The sequence below is a fragment of the Prunus persica genome, chromosome G2 (assembly GCF_000346465.2).
Source record: "Prunus persica cultivar Lovell chromosome G2, Prunus_persica_NCBIv2, whole genome shotgun sequence".
Taxonomy (NCBI): Eukaryota; Viridiplantae; Streptophyta; class Magnoliopsida; order Rosales; family Rosaceae; genus Prunus; species Prunus persica.
In genome coordinates this window covers 22,885,789-22,902,362 of record NC_034010.1, presented here as the reverse complement: position 1 = coordinate 22,902,362, position 16,574 = coordinate 22,885,789, and the positions used below count along the sequence as shown (strand labels likewise).

At 37.4% G+C, this 16,574-nt stretch overlaps 2 protein-coding genes across 2 annotated transcripts; one reads left to right on the top strand and one right to left on the bottom strand.

Annotated features, from left to right (window-relative positions):
• Positions 1,554-5,567, top strand: LOC18785702 (E3 ubiquitin-protein ligase SINAT3). The gene is made up of 4 exons (XM_007218649.2): positions 1,554-2,357; positions 3,633-4,019; positions 4,450-4,780; positions 5,335-5,567. The coding sequence occupies exons 1-4, from the start codon at positions 2,163-2,165 to the stop codon at positions 5,379-5,381; spliced, it is 960 nt and encodes a 319-aa protein (XP_007218711.2). The 5' UTR covers positions 1,554-2,162; the 3' UTR covers positions 5,382-5,567.
• Positions 7,651-8,970, bottom strand: LOC18786021 (aspartic proteinase CDR1). Its single transcript, XM_007219091.2, has one exon. It carries the CDS (start codon positions 8,968-8,970, stop codon positions 7,651-7,653), a length of 1,320 nt encoding a protein of 439 aa, XP_007219153.2.

The following is a 16,574-nucleotide window of genomic DNA, read 5'->3' as shown; positions in this document are numbered from 1 at the left end:
AGAAAGATTCAACTTAAAATGTAAATGACTTAATTGCTTGAAGGCATAAATAATGGTATCCATGGTGTAGCTGTTAAATTCACCACCCTTGAATTATTAGGCACATTAAGCTTTATATCTGGAGGAGTAATTCTTTTGTTCACACTTTGAATTTGAAGATAGATGTTGAACGAGTGAAGGGCATAGCTTCTATGTGTAAGCCCTGTTTGAATTGAGGTAAAGTTTATATTGAACGATCACAGATCCTTTTTTTTTTTTTTTCTTTCTATGTTGCTATTGTATACATGTTCAGAAGTGCATATTTTCATGTTTTCATTTGCCTTCATTAAAAATAAAAGAAACCTATTCATGCTTTTAGAAAATTCGAATTATTCGGTTTATACCGACTAACTCTTAATCTAGTGGTACCTTTTTTCTCAATGTTAGAAGAGATCCCAAGATCGAATAACCCCTCTCAAGGATCAAAGAAAGAAGTACTCTTTCCATGAAAAACATAGTTTTTAATCCTTAAGTATATAATATTCAACTAGCTCTTAATCTAGTGAACCAACGGAGTTGTGCATAGGAATTTAACCTAGAACATTCCAATCCAACTCAACTTGAGTCTACTCAAAACATCCAAAACCACGTAACCAACAGACAAGGTGAAACTTGTGCCGACCTAAGGATTGTATTGGACTGTATAATACAGGGAATTATAGCTTAAACCTTCCAAATCTACTTGAACTAACATCTTCATTCCATGTCATAAGATAAGATATTGAAAGTTTGATTGTGTATATAAATGTGAAAAATCCCCCAAAGTCAAACTTTTCTTTCCATCACAAAAAAGGGGTCCAACTTTCCTCTCTCAACAAAATGTTAATTTACAAACCTAAATGATTCTTCCAAATTAACCAGCCAAGCCACCAAGGCATTTTGAATACAATCTATTTCTTCCTACCCTCATGTCATCACAAAACAATCTGATCATACCAAAACCTACCTATAAATTTATCTATATATATAAAGCAAAAGTCAGAGAATGGCAAAACATTCAAAATACCAGAAAATATTTTTGGTTAATGCAAACATTAAGAACTGAAATTATTAATTAAATGAAAATAATATGGTAAATTCACACATTTTCATATTAAAAAATTAAAATTAAAAGAAAAATCAGATAATAAATCTAATTTTTATAGAACACAACTACCCATTATCTTTTTTAATTCTAAAATAAATTTGAAAATTTAAAAAAATTTCGCGTCTGCATAGAGGTTAATATTAAAAATGCCTTTGGCAAGTATGCAGGTTTTGTAAGGATAAAATAGGACCCACATTTGGGAAAAAAATAAAATGAGGACCCACCTTATGACAAATGGTAAGCACCCCTAATCATAATTGGTTATTATAAAAAGGGTCATGCTAGGGAGACCAACTTTAGATACCAACTTGTGTACCAACTCTCTAATAGAGGTGGAGCCCACCAATACAATGGGTCCCACACTCTATTAGAGAGTTGGTACACAAGTTGGTATCTAAAGTTGGTCTCCCTAGCATTTTCCTTATAAAAATTAAAAAAAACAATAATGTGAGCAGAGAGGCATCTCATTCTTTCTCCCCCAACTCACAAAGAAAATTGGTTAAAACAAAGCCCAATAATTACACAGTAACAAAACAACAGCTAATAACCAAAATAAAAAAGTTTAAAAAAAAAAAAAAGAAGCCTAATTAACCGACATTCCCCACTCTCCTATTAACCAATCAAATTGCCATGGAAAAACCCTTAACTGAATATTTTCTTCAGAACATGAAACCCGTATGATGTTAATCAGACGGCTGATATTATCTGGACGGTGACCCATCTCTTTCTCTCTCTATCTGTAAAACCAACGAAGAAAAAGCACCCCTTTTGAGGAAAAATATTTTTTTGTTTCTTATTGTACACATTGCAATCGAAAATTTCCCGTTTTCCTACCAATCCCTTGTTCAATTTTGTAGAATTGCGTATAGACGGATCATACCCATCTGTCAAGAATCGAAAGATTTGATGTTTTCTTTCTCTTCTTTCGTCATCTTCCGCTTTGTACAGTAGCAATCATATCATATACATTGCCCAAATTTTGATTTCTTCTTTGCCTTCCAAATTCTTTTTGGGGGTTTTGGTTTCCCCTGCATGAATGGAATCAGATGGCATTGAAAGTGTGACATCTTTGGATATGATGGACGAGGATGAGATCCATGGCCGTCCTCACCACTTTGTTTCAGTTCCAAAACCTCACAACAATAGCATTAACATTCCCGGCACCACCAGTGTCCATGAACTTCTTGAATGCCCTGTTTGCACCAATTCAATGTACCCTCCAATCCATCAGGTTCGCCTTTATTTGCATTTTGCTCAATGGGTTATTTTCTGCTTTTGCCTCTCTTGGTTTGTTCAATTTTCTTGCAGTGAGCAGGTCTATTTTTATTTGTGAGTGGCTGGTTTTTGAAGATTTTGAATTTTTGTGGTGCAGTTGAACTCGCTTGGTTTGGGGTTAAGGCTGGAAGGCTGTATTAAATTGATTATTTGTTTGTGGGATTTAATTCTATGGGGAGATTTTGTTTCTGGGGTTTAGGTTTGTAAGTTCTTTGGATTGGAGATTGAGGGAATAGAGGGTAGAAGATACTATTAGTTTCTGCTATTTGTTATAAAGCAGAGTTGACCCTTGTAATTGGAATCCTATAATTTGTTTTGCCAAACAACAATTTACAACAATGCTCTAGTTTGGTTTTACTTTGTTTTGTGATAAAGTGATCAGCATCAAAGGTTTTGAATATTTAGTTCAATTGAAGTGTGTTTCTGGAGTTCATAGTAACGGGAAGCATAGAGTACAAAAGTCAACAAATTTCATTGAAAGATCGTGTCTATGTGTTGGGATACCTGGGCTTGGTGATCATATAGTTGAGGATATGTATCACTTGGTTTGGAAAGGGAATACTAACAATTAGGAGCTTTGGTAATTTAGATGAAGAGATTGAGTATTACCAGGTAGCCAAGGGAATACCTGGGGTTGGTGAATATGTTGTTCAGAACATGTTTACCACCTGGTTTGTGAAGTGAAGAGTATTACCAGGTGGCCAAGAATGGTTAGAGGTCTTTAAGATGCTTTATTTCCAGAATATTTGGTTTGAAATTTGGGTGCTCCGAGTTCATATTATTTATTCAAAATTCCTTTTAGTGCTGTTCCCGATGAAAGTTATCAGCAGTTTGTTTGAATTTGTGGAGTGCTCTTAATTCATATGGAGTAGAGACCTATGTACTCTCTCTCTCCATGTGCTGTCACATCTCTCACGGCTGTATAGTTCACATGACATTTTTTTGAAGGTGTAAACCATCATATGTGTTTCGTTTTAAGTGTTGTGACATGTGTTTGAAGATGTGAGTTTCCTGAGTTCCAGATGCGTCTTCCTTTAGTTTGAATGAGTAGTTACCTTATATATTGGATATTGTGCTTATTGAAATCAAGGGATGCTCAATGAATCACTACCCTTAGATTTATTTGGAATGGCTAAGCATGGGCAATGTTCTAATATGTAGCTGCTTGTAAAATTCATTTTTGATTGGTAGACCATTATGGTTTATAAATCTAAAAGTTTTGTTTCTGCAGTGTCACAATGGGCATACCCTTTGCTCCACCTGTAAAACAAGGGTCCATAACCGGTGCCCAACTTGTAGACAAGAGCTTGGTGACATAAGGTGCCTAGCACTGGAAAAGGTTGCTGAATCTCTTGAACTGCCTTGCAAGTACTGCTCTCTTGGGTGCCCAGAGATCTTCCCCTATTACAGTAAACTTAAACACGAGGCTGTCTGCAACTTCAGGCCATACAACTGTCCATATGCTGGATCCGATTGCTCTGCTGTTGGGGATATTCCATTCCTTGTTACTCATCTACGGGATGATCACAAAGTGGACATGCATTCCGGATGCACTTTTAACCATCGTTATGTCAAGTCTAATCCTCGTGAAGTAGAAAATGCCACGTGGATGTTAACTGTAAGTATATATGTATTTCATTGGCTGTTAAAACTTGCGACTGTAAATGAAAAGTTGACAAGGTAGAATTTGATGAATAGAAACCTTATTAATGCTTAGTTGGTTTACACTAGATTTTGACTTGAGCTGTCTCGGTCTTGACAAGAATTGGATCCATTATTAGGTAGAGGTTGCATAAATCAAGAAACCCTGAGTTCTCAATATGAGGGCATTAGTGTCAAGTTACCGCAGGAATTGCATTATGAACTGTTGAAAATATTCTCACTTTGGCTTATTGGTTCAACTTTCCCTTTAAGATGGGACTATGGCAATCATGGGACCGTTGATATCAATATTTGAGACTAAATGAATTATGACTGTTGCAGATTCAAGATTTATGCTTTGATCTTTATGATAGCAAAGTAATTGTCTTATTTTTCAACCTTGATAGGTCTTCCACTGTTTTGGTCAATACTTTTGTCTCCATTTTGAAGCATTCCAGCTTGGTATGGGTCCTGTTTACATGGCATTTCTCCGGTTCATGGGTGATGAAACAGAAGCTCGGAACTACACCTACAGCCTGGAGGTTGGAGGAAATGGCCGAAAGCTCATTTGGGAGGGCAATCCAAGAAGCATAAGGGATAGCCACAAGAAGGTTAGAGACAGCCATGATGGCCTCATAATACAGCGCAACATGGCACTTTTCTTCTCTGGAGGGGATAGGAAAGAGCTGAAGCTGCGAGTCACAGGACGGATATGGAAGGAACAGCAGAACCCAGAAGGTGGTACCTGCATACCTCTATGTAGTTAGCCTGGTTGGATATCTTTTTATCTCATCTGTGTGCTAAACATTATCTTAATGTTATTAGTGAATGCAGATGTTAAAGGATTCTTTCATTGATTTAAAATGTTTCAATGCTGGAAGCTTTAGTTTCTATACATGGTCTCTTATGCTTCCAGATATACTCTTAGCTGAAATACGAAACTTCTGTCATTGATGGGGTTTTAGTTACAATCTACGATTAGCATAAGATTAACCAACAGAGTGGTTGCCTATAATTTCTAACAAAAACCCTGCTCAGTGACATAACATAAAAGCAAGGCTTCATGCCATTGCGGTTTAACTTGAGTTATAAAGCAGTGGCTGAGACAGAGAAGTAGGTCCTATGCTCAATCTTGTAAAGGAAAAACTAAGGGAAAATTATACGGATACGAATCTTGGCAGGCGGTTCTCTTTAGTTCCTAAATTTTAAACTAAGCCTTTGTCTTCAGGGGCTAAATTTTAAGCTAAGCCTTTGTCCCCTCAACCTTGATAAGTGTTTTTACACATTTGCAGGGGCTAAAGTTTGTGAAGTACCACGTATCATTTGTGGTTTAAATTGAGTGATAAAGCAGTGGGGTGAGACGGGTAGATCCTGGGGTATCTGTTTCTTTAATTGGTAAATTCTTCAAATATTTATCATTGTCAAATACATATAAAAACAGTAAACTTTTATTCCAGAATGTACATTACTCAGCAGGAAATTACTCCTTGTCTCTGGCATTGCTTGACTTTTATTTGTAATACAAAGCTCAATTTTGAATCAAATGAAACCTAAATAATGAAAATAATAGAAAAGCATGCTCCATCTTTGTTTGCTATGAGTTGGAGACGAGTGAAGATAAGATATGAAATCTTCAAGTCTCCAGCCCTCAACCGGATCAGAGACAAACGGCCACTCAATCTCCATCATGGCCGTTGATGATGAATGCTTGCACTGCTGTAACATGTGGTGGTTGCCAATGATCTCGTAGCTCAAACAACTGTTTGATTGGATCCATCATTAGTATCTTCTCTTTGATCCACATGATCATCAGAAGATGATGGTACTGTGCAGTAGCGGCTCAGACCAGGTTGGCAAAGGACTTGTGCCAAACTTGTGCTGCGTTGATGGCTGCAAAGCAAGACCCTGAAATATATATGTATTGTCTGTTGTAAGGTTTCAGTATGATTCTTTTTTCTGTGAAAACTTAAAACTCATCACCTACCAACCACAAAAGGTTCTTCAGTCCCCAAAAGAGACCATAAAAAAATCGAGGGTCCAGAGGAGAATTGGCCATTCAATCTTGTAAACTAATCGAGACTGAAATTGGAAAATGCTGATATCTTCCAGATACCGATGGTAGGGAATGAGCTTCTGATCTTTGGTTGTGATTGTTCATTCTTCATATCATATAATAAAACTATAGATGAGGTCTAACTATTTGTTCGTCCCTCCAACATTAACCTAATTGAACCAAAATTTTAAGCTTAGTCGCAGTTATTGGTATCCTGAAAAGATGGGCTTGTCCAATATAGGTCCTCACATTTTCTATTTTCTAGACATATACCCATCACTTCATAAATTTATGTGTAAAACCCAATTTCAAATTTAAATGACCAGTAGGACGTAAGAGGTCATAGTATTCCTATGTTTTTACATTGTTGCTACCAGACTTTATATTCTATTTTTAATTTATTTCAAGCATTTCATTAATTGCCATAGTTGTAATTAATACTTCCTATTAATAGCATATCAATCACCCCATTTCTTTTAGTTGCCATTCCCTTAACATATAGCCCCTAAAATTGCAAACCCCAAAAAAAAAAAAAAAAAAACTTTAAATTACATATCCAATAATGTACTATGAAAAATATATAGGTATATTATTTAAATAAAATATAGGTATATTTTCTACTAAATTTTTTTACAGAATAATTTATAGAAAATATAAATACACAATAATTTATTAAAAATAATAGGTAGATTTTTACAGAAAAATAGGTACACAATAATTTATTAAAAATAATAGGTAGATTTTTACAGAAAAATAGGTACACAATAATTTATAAAAAAATAATAGGTAGATTTTTACAGAAAAATAGGTATACAATAATTTATAGAAAATATATATACACAATAATTTATAAAATAATAAAAAAAGGTAGATTATTATCCACCAAAAAACTAGGTACAATAAATAAATCCAAGTTCTAAAATAGGTAGATTATTATTGGGGAAAGATGGAACAAAATTTCAAAAAGCAATAAGGAAAATTGCCTTTTTCAGTCAACAAGTATTGATGAATTTTAATAATTAATTGGATAATTAATTGCAGACAAAATTTTTAGAGGGAATCACCACAATAAATTAAGGAACCAAAAATTAAAACAACACCCTATTACACGTTGAAATATAAATAGGGGTATTTTGGCAATCAAAAAATTATAATAAATCAGAAATTGAGCTTAATAAGGTAACTTAATGAGTTGGATTCTAGTCATGGGTTTTTACTTATTAAAATTGGGTATTATTTATAGGAACAAAAAGTGAAGAGTTGCAGGTAAAGTAAGTTGAATTTAAAGGATGTAAGCCAAATTTACTATTTAATTTTTGGTTACATGGCGAGCCCCATAAGCAAAGAAAAACTAACAAAAAAACACTTCGAGGCAAAGCCCGACTTAAGCTATCATCATAAATATGCTCAAGAGAAGAAGGCACAACATCAAAACTATGCAAACCCAAAGATATCTAGGTTCGATTTCCCCCCTCCCCCAATATATCTCGCTTGTATAATCAAAATAAAAAATTAAAAAAAAGAGAGTTCCTAAAACTAGACTGTACTATTGATTTTATTGGCAGTCAGTATACTTCAAGGACACAATGTTGTTGTTGAAGTCAAACCCAACATTAGCGTTCCTGTGCTGGTACAACCCAAAGATATTAAAATTTCCAACACTCTCCCTTATGGCCAAGCAGAAGTGTCCCTGAGAATTCCTGATCCAAGTGTTTCCCGCGGCCAGAGGAAAATCCAGCCTCGTGAAATGGAACATGATTTCCGGCGTCGTCTCTAGTTTAAACCTACCATCATCGTAGCAAAACGGATAGAGCTTATCCGAATCTTCTACCGGCTTGAATTCCCACAAAGCATCCAGCACCGCTTGCTTCACTGCACCAAAACCCTCCGGTGCAATCAAAGTAAAAGACGTGCCGGAATCCATGATCACGCCGCCGTCTCCCTCCGGCGTCATGTCAAAAACCGACCTCGGAATGTTGAGCCTGGCGCCATCGACGCTGATGCCTTCTAGACTCAGATAGTACAAGCCACCTTTGCCGCTCAGCATAGGTGTTTGAGTGTTCTCCTCAGTGATCACCGCCGGGAGGCCGATTTTCACAGAGCTCCTGTTGCCTTTGTCCTCCGATGGGATGCAATACGACACGTGGCGAAACCCAATCTGCCCGACCAGGGAAGAAGGTTCTCTGCTGAGACCTACAACTCCTGGGCTATAGTCTTCCACGGGGTCTAGATTGTAGTGGCCGCATCCAATTACCATGTTCGATAAGTTGACGTTGCCGCTTAACCCGTCGTCTTCAAGCATTAGGGTTTCTGTGGCGATATCTCCTTCTGTTAATGATCCGTCTTGATACTCTATCCTGTACTTGCACTCACCATCTTCAGTGCATGAGGTGTATGCCGTTGTGCTGCATTCGACAGAGCCGCACTTGACCTTTTGGTAGCTTTCAGACTTTGCAGGATCGTATATTGGTATGGTTTGCATGTAACATTTCTGGCAGGGCTCGCACTGCATCCAGATCAAGGAGCTGCCCGTGTCGAAGATGCCAAAGGTGTCCACTCTCGGGGTGCCAATTTTGTACTGCATGATGAAGTCTCCGTGGCCCTGGTCAAGGGTTGCACTGATGAGGCTGCTGCCCCATTTGTTACCGGACGACATAAGGCGGTTGAAGTAGTTTTGTCGGGCTATGATTCTGCGGCGAGCTGATTGCGCAAGATGAGCACGTGTGGCCGCGGGGTTGTAGAGCGGGGATTCAGGGGAGTCGCGGTGGATGAGACGTGCAGCGAAGCCTTGTTCAGGAGAAGACAAGGAGAGAGGGATGGTGGTGATGATTAAAATTAGGGCACTGAGGGAGAATACGAGTGTTGATGATGCCATGGTTTGCTTCTTTGTTTGGAGGTCTAAAACTTGAGAGGTTGAAAGTTTATAGGGTGGTGGGAAGGGATCAAAGGTTTACGATTTGGGGTTTTGGGGTGACCTATATATATATGGGATGAAGTTTAGGGTAACCTTAAAAGAATAATACTAAATATATGGTATGACATGATCGGATGTGATTGAGATAAGTATATGTAGTAAATCGGGAATGTAAATCTTTGTGTATATTACTCCATGTCAGTAATAAAGAAAATTATTACTCTCTACTTTCCTATTGTATGGTCAACTAAAATCCACCTTTTATCTTTCTTTTATTATTCTATTTGGTTTTTTTTTTTTCCTACAACACACCTTTTTATTGAGTCCACACCTGCAATCATACACACCAAATTTGCTAATATCGAATTCTTTAAGTTATATATATATATATATTAAAATTTGCTTATATATAAAGTAAAGTTGCCGAAAATAAATTCAAAAATATAAAATTCAGTATCATTGCTCAATTTATAAAACCGAAAAAAATAATACTAATTGATACGTGTTAAGTATTGATAAAGGTGGTGATGTAACACACATTGAATTAAAGTGGTGGGCAAAAATACTCTCCACTTTTAATACAAACAATTGGATTGGATTACTTGAACTTGTTCTAAAACTGGAGGAAATTGAAGAGAGAGAATTAGGAAATTGAGATATGGAAAGTAGGGAATGTTTTCTCTTCTCATCGTATATTTACAAAGGAAGGGTGTGAACCCTTTTGTAGGCAAAGCCTCTTCCAATTGGAGGTGGGCTCCACCTTATTATTTACAACACTCCCCCTTGGAGACCACAAATGATATGGAATATGCCTCGTTAAAAAAAACCTTGCCAGTAAAAACCCAATGGGACAAAAACTGGTCAAAGGAAAAAGAGTACATAATCATGTGTAACATAAAATTCTATGTATATTGACGCACGTGCGACACTGCCTCGTTAAAACCTTGCCAGGAAAAACCCAGTGGGATAAAAACCTGGACGAAGGAAAAAGAGTACAGTGTTTGAAGGTCTTTATTGATAGCACGCTCCCCCTGATGCTTGGCAAAATATCTTTAAGTCATACTGCTGATCACCTTTCTGAATATCGTAGTTGACACTGCTTCTGTGAGTCAATCTTGAGCGACACTGCCTCGTTAAAACCTTACCAGGAAAAACCCAGTGGGATAAAAACCTGGATGAAGGAAAAAGAGTACAGTGTGTGAAGGTCTTTATTAATACCATGCTCCCCCTGATGAATATCTCCCCCTGAAAACTTCATGACTAGCTTTTTCCAGTAAACGACCATAGAGATTTCCAGAGTCCGCATATCCAATAACACTTGGGCTATTTGTAAGTTCACTCAAAAATATGCTCGTATATGGTGTTATGCTGAGATTGCATCAAATATGCCTCACATCATCCCAAAATGATGGTGATGGAGTTGAGCTCTATCTGGAAAATACGATGTACGTTCCAATATACTTCCGGAAAATCCTTAAAGTGTCCAACGGATAATCCTCATAAAAATGCTTCAATACTTTCTTAGTATAAGCAAGAATCTCGTTGGCATAATGCTCGATCTTTGAGTCGAGACAAATATTTCTTAAACTCTTCAGAAGCTTGAATGTGTTGCAAACATATTATAATCAATGTACTCACTGAGGCAATTTATGCACATTAGTATTGAGTACAGATTTTGTGCTTCAGGCACATGTCCTTCAGGGACTTGCTTCATGCAATTTCAATCCTTTCAAGGATTTTGTTTAAAGGGATTAAACTTTATGACACATTATATAGCTTTTACCCAGCTATTTATACATCTTTAGGGAATCGCTTCTGGCGATATGCTCCGTGCATTTAATAACCCTTAAAGATAACATGTTTGTCTCCGTAAATGTGCAATAAGGAGGCACAATAGAATCTGTAAATATGGAGAAAACCTAACATTCCTTGTTTCTACCAGAAACATTGTGTCATACAAAGTAGATATATTCCCTTTTTATTCCGAACACCCAAGTATAAATTTCAGTATTAACATCTTTTGGGGTTCGTACAGTGGGTTTGTTCTTTCACGTTCATTCTCATCTATAATGGAATTACCTCATTCCATTTTGGCCAATGATATTGTCGACATTTAATAATTGAACGTGGTTCCAATTAACACAGCCCATTGATGATTTGAGTAGCTACTCCAAAACCAAAAATTGTCATTCATCAATTCATGATCCCATCATTCTCATTTGCACGTGCATGCATCAATTATAAGCATTTCTTTGCTTTTGGGTACCCAAGCCACTTCATGGGGCTTTTATTATGTGAGAATGTGGATTATAACCTCCAATGGAGCGTTATTTTACAGTAGGGCGTGGATAATCTCTATTTAGAGAGTTGGAACATTTAGAACCCATATATCTGTCATGCTGCAGGCATGCCACAGATTAATACATACATGTCAATTAATTTCTGGGACTTTGACCCATACAATTTGCTACGCATTAGGCGTGCACAATATCAATATTGACATGTCAAAGGATTGTCCTTTCGGGACTTCAATCCACATCATTTGCTACGCAACAGGCGTGCATCATATTGATCACTGCTATACCCATATTCTGTTCTTATGGGACTTTAATCTGTGCAGTGTATTATCAATGTATCCAACTTGCAATCTGTAAAATTTGCATTAATAATTCATGGATACATACAAGCCATTCTTTCGGAACAGACTTATCTCCCCATTTGGTTACCTTTCAAGATAAAATATCAAATAAGTATATAAGCATAAAATAACACAATATATTGCTTACATCCTTAGGTGGGAGAAACTTTTCTCAAGTATCATTCAAGCTCGTATCGGCCCAGTAAATATAATGTAGCGCTTGATGATCTAGTTATATCCTGCAAAAGCAAAATCACAACTCTTTTCTCTGTCAAAAACAAATAACCCTCAGAGTTAGGATCACTTCATGGATTCTTTCTTCAGATGTTCATTCTAAAGAAATAAAATCTCTTATGAACAGAGAGTTACAAAAAGAGAAAAAATGCAAAAAAATTGTGATATTGATTGCAAGAGAAGGTAAGCAATCAGGGAAGGAAGCTGGTGGGAGCAGACAACAAGCTCAGCAATCAAGGAAGGAAGCTGGTGGGAGCAAACAACAAGCTCTTATTTCTCCTAGTCTAGAAGAACTTCCGGAGATTAGAGCATAAGGTCGCCTTCACAGTTCCCTGATGTGGCGGAAACGTGATCGGGGATAGTCTCGCTTCCTGAATGGATGATCAGAGATAGTCTTGCTTCTCGGGCATATTGAGTGCTCACTGATAAGAAAAATAAGTAGATATCGCATCACTAGGTATGGAGTAAACTGGATATCTTCTGCAAAGAAAATTTCGTTAGTAACACATTTATACACAAATACAATGAATAGGTAGAACCGGTGAATTTCAAATTAACCATAGGAAAATTGCGAGATTCTCGGGATACTTTTAAAAAAATAGCTCCGTGAAATCCGTAAAGCAAGATTAGCTTTGACGAAAAATAATACTTTGAAAACGCCGAAAGTGCCGACAAACATTAATGGAGGCCACGTGAAGTTTTGGAATCTGGAAAGAAAAAGAGAATATGGGGATCCGAAAAGATATTGGGATCCTGAAAAACTGTAGCCATATTTCCTCCTATAGATATTGCCTTTGCAAAACTTGATTGGAGCAACTGCGTTTCAACTTAACTTCCTTCATTTTCTGAAACTTTAGTTTTCTTAAGACTTTCTTCGAAACCTTCTTAAAAATGGCTTCCTCTTCTTCCTGCCCAAATTATTTCAATTTAAATGATACTCCCACAACTACCAATGATGCCAAAGTTTGGCGTCCATCCTTTGTATCCCAAAATCGTCATCTCACAGTTAATGATTCTGTGATGATGAATGATGCTACTACTGTCATAGTAGCTAGGAATTTCATTATTCCAATGGATGAAATGTTGTTGACAGGGAGATCTGAGGAAGAGGCTATTGATGACTCAATGGCTTTTAGCATTCAGAGTGCTGCTTCTGTTTCTAACATGGCTGATCGTTTGCGTGCCAGAGCAAACGAGGTTGAGAGGTTAACAACTGAAAATTCGTCTCTCCAAAGAATGCTTCATGAGTCTCAACAGGAGGTTGAGAAACTTAAAGGAGAGAATAATACCTTGTTGAAACTGGTGAGTTCGTACTCTGTTGATACACTGAGAAGGCTAGACATGCTGCAGGTCTCCAATGAAAGAATTTTGGGAGACCACGAGAGGCTCATGGCTAAGCTTAAGAGGCGCCGTCCTCTTCCTTCAGAGGTTTCCAGAACATAATGTAATTTTATAGATTTTACAGGGCCTGCACCTTTATTGCAGGTGGAAAAAATCTATCTGTTGTATGTTCCTGTTATAATAATTGCGCACATTCTTAAACTTGCACCTGTGGTTTTTACGTCTTGTCAAAATGACGGTTTGGAACCTTGTGCCTTATAGATTCAAATAACCACATCGACTTTCCCAAATTTCATATTTCAACGTATGGGAGCCCGGAACTTTTGGCCTGGGCTAAACACAAACTCAGAATTTATTTGCCCTTTTCAAATGGACATGAAATATGAATTGAGTAAAAGCTACGATAATATCGCAATATAGTAGTGAAGAGCGAGCATTAACTACTATATACCTACAATCTCAAATTCGGGATTTCTCATATATTTGAATCCATGTGCTTCCGGCCCAGATATATCAAAATATGTGGGGAGCCTCAATTCATCATTTGAGGTTTATATTGATATTATCCATTTCACGGTGTATTCTTAACAACCGGAATTCACAAAATATATTTCTTACTTGAGGTGTCGATTATAACAGAATCGAACTTTATTAAATTCATCATTTTTTTATGCCAAAGAAATATGTGGCGTACCACAATTTGCAATAATACCTCAAGGGTTGTCCATTTAATTGTTGGAACTTCAGGTTCTCAACACTGTTAGATTTTGAACCTCAAGCCAAAATCACATATTCTCATAGTATGGACATTTTTACAATTTTCTGTACATATTTCTGGACTTCAAGCCCTTACATAATTGTCTATATCTTGAGGGACTTCTGGCATCTCATTTAATTGCTCATCCATGAGTTTAAGGAACTGCAGGTTCCTTTTTGAATAGTGATGGTTTACCCAAAATGGTTAATATTTATGTATACGTCACTATTCATATATCCGGTACTATTCATCAAGTCATGAATACGTATCTATTCATGTGTACAGTACATTTGCCAGTACAGTTATCATCCATGTGTACGGCATTATGAACAAATACGGTACTATTACATCATTAAGGAACCCCAGGTCCTTATTTACATGTCAGGGATCAAGGACCCTCAAGTCCAATAACATGTTTACAAAAATAGTACCGGAGAGACTGCCAGCTCTCATATTAATATCATCATCAAGGATCTTCAAGTCCTGATGTAATTGTATGATGAGGATCAAGGAACTTCTGGTCCTGATCTGCTTACTGTAAAAACTCATCATACAACACAATTAATCCATAAAATAAATTGCTGGTAAATAAATTACTGGTATGGACGATAAACCTGCACCATACTTTAAATAAATGTAAATGTGCGGTAAAATAAATTCATAAATTAAATTGCTTGCTGTATGGACGTTAATCCCGCACCATACCTTAAATAAAATTAAATGTGCGGTAAATTAAATTCATAAAGTAAACGTGCTTGTATGGGCACTAATTCTGCTCCATACTTTTAAATAAAAGTAAAGGCATGGGCGATAAACCCGCGCCACCCTTTTAAATAAATACTATTGTATGGACGATAAACCCGCACCACACTTTAAATAAAATAAATGTGCAGTAAAGTAAATTTCATAAAGTATGAGGGTCAATTCCACATCATACCTTAAGTAAAAGTAAATTTGCGATAAAGTAAAGGTGCTTGTATGGGTAATAAACCTACACCATACAGTAAATAAAATAAATATGGGGTTAAAACCACCACCAAATAAAATAAGAAAAATGTTAGTATTAGTAACGGTCTCCCACTGATAATATGTTTAGTATTACCAAAGGTCCATTTTTGTTAATGGTTAGTAATAGAAAAACAAATAAATATAGTATATAATATATATATATATATTATAGAAGCAGGGCCATCTGCAAATTAGTGCTAATTTGCTGTAAGGTATCACGCTTGTCACTGTGTTTTCATTTGACCTGCCATTAGCACATGCATTAATATTAATATTAAATAATATAGAATAATAATAATTGAAAAGATGGTAGGAAGCTCATCATTTCGGTGGGTGTTTTTAAGAACAGGTGGGTGGGGGCTGCGATCATGCGCACTCGACAACATATCGTGTGCCTGTGCTGTCCAGCCAACTTGTGTTTATCGCGTGGCCCGCCATTAGACTTAAGTTATCATTTCCATGGGCATCTCTGCTTGTTCCTTAACAAATTGGTAAAGCTTGTTGCAGTCTCCACTCACAAGAAAAGATGGGTATGCAAAAGAATGGAGGAGAATCTCCTCCAGAGGCTGAAGCAAACCAATCTTGACAGTGGGGAGGAGCTGGAGGGCGAGCCACCGGTCCAACATGGCGTAACCGAACTCAGCTATCTTGGGTGAGCTTGCTGTGTCACACCAGCTAAGCATTTTGTGAGGAAATTGAAAATGAATTTCTGGAGTGGGATCAAGTAGCTGGCACTCCCATCCTTGGACACTTCTGCTTCTATTGTGTCAAACATGGTGGAGAGGTTAGCAGTGAGCTCAGGTACCCAAACCTTGGAGCTTCTTTTCAAGATGTCCATGGCAAAGTTCTTGATCTTAGCGTGTTGTGGTTCAGTGGTATCAAGGTAAGCACAGGTCCTCAAGCCCCCTGTAAAGTTAACACTGGGCATGAAGTCACCAACAAGAGTATTCTTCTTCTGCTGGCTGCGGAACTTGGTGGCGAGGTTGGCGGAGTCGTCGTAAGTGAAGACGACATTGTCGGAGTTGGACAGTTTGCTAGAGCCACTTGCCCTTGCGCTAGGGACAACTCGGGAGGAGCCACCTCTTGCTGGCAAAGGTTCCAATCTATCTCCCCAAGTGGTGTGGAACTGAGGGCCCAGATTAAAAGATGGGTGTTAAGGTTTGAGGCTTGGCAGAGAAGCTCATCTCCTCGGGAGAGACGAAGAAGAGCAGAGGAGGAAGCTCTGTGTGGCCTATCAGCTCTGTGAGGGAGTGACAGAGTGACAGAGAGAGAGAGAGCGTTGGGGCTCTGAATTTGGAGATAGAGAAATCGTGCTGATAACGTGTTCTAAAACTGGAGGAAATTGAAGAGAGAGAATTAGGAAATTGAGATATGGAAAGTAGGGAATGTTTTCTCTTCTCATCGTATATTTATAAAGGAAGGGTGTGAACCCTTTTGTAGGCAAAGCCTCTTCCAATTGGAGGTGGGCTCCACCTTATTATTTACAACAGAACTAGATTTATCAAAACACCAAAAATCTTAGGGGTGTAGTTGAGTGAAAATTTTGTAATTGGAACGACTTATTTTATAGTGTCGTTCTCCTTGGAA

Bases quoted from the DNA above. Each gene is read 5' to 3' on its own strand.
- LOC18785702 (XM_007218649.2), top strand. From the start codon at position 2,163: ATGGAATCAGATGGCATTGAAAGTGTGACATCTTTGGATATGATGGAC. The intron at 2,358-3,632 runs GTTCGCCTTTAT...TTGTTTCTGCAG, and splicing joins TGTACCCTCCAATCCATCAG to TGTCACAATGGGCATACCCT. The intron at 4,781-5,334 runs GTGGTACCTGCA...ACACATTTGCAG, and splicing joins GGAACAGCAGAACCCAGAAG to GGGCTAAAGTTTGTGAAGTA.
- LOC18786021 (XM_007219091.2), bottom strand. From the start codon at position 8,970: ATGGCATCATCAACACTCGTATTCTCCCTCAGTGCCCTAATTTTAATC.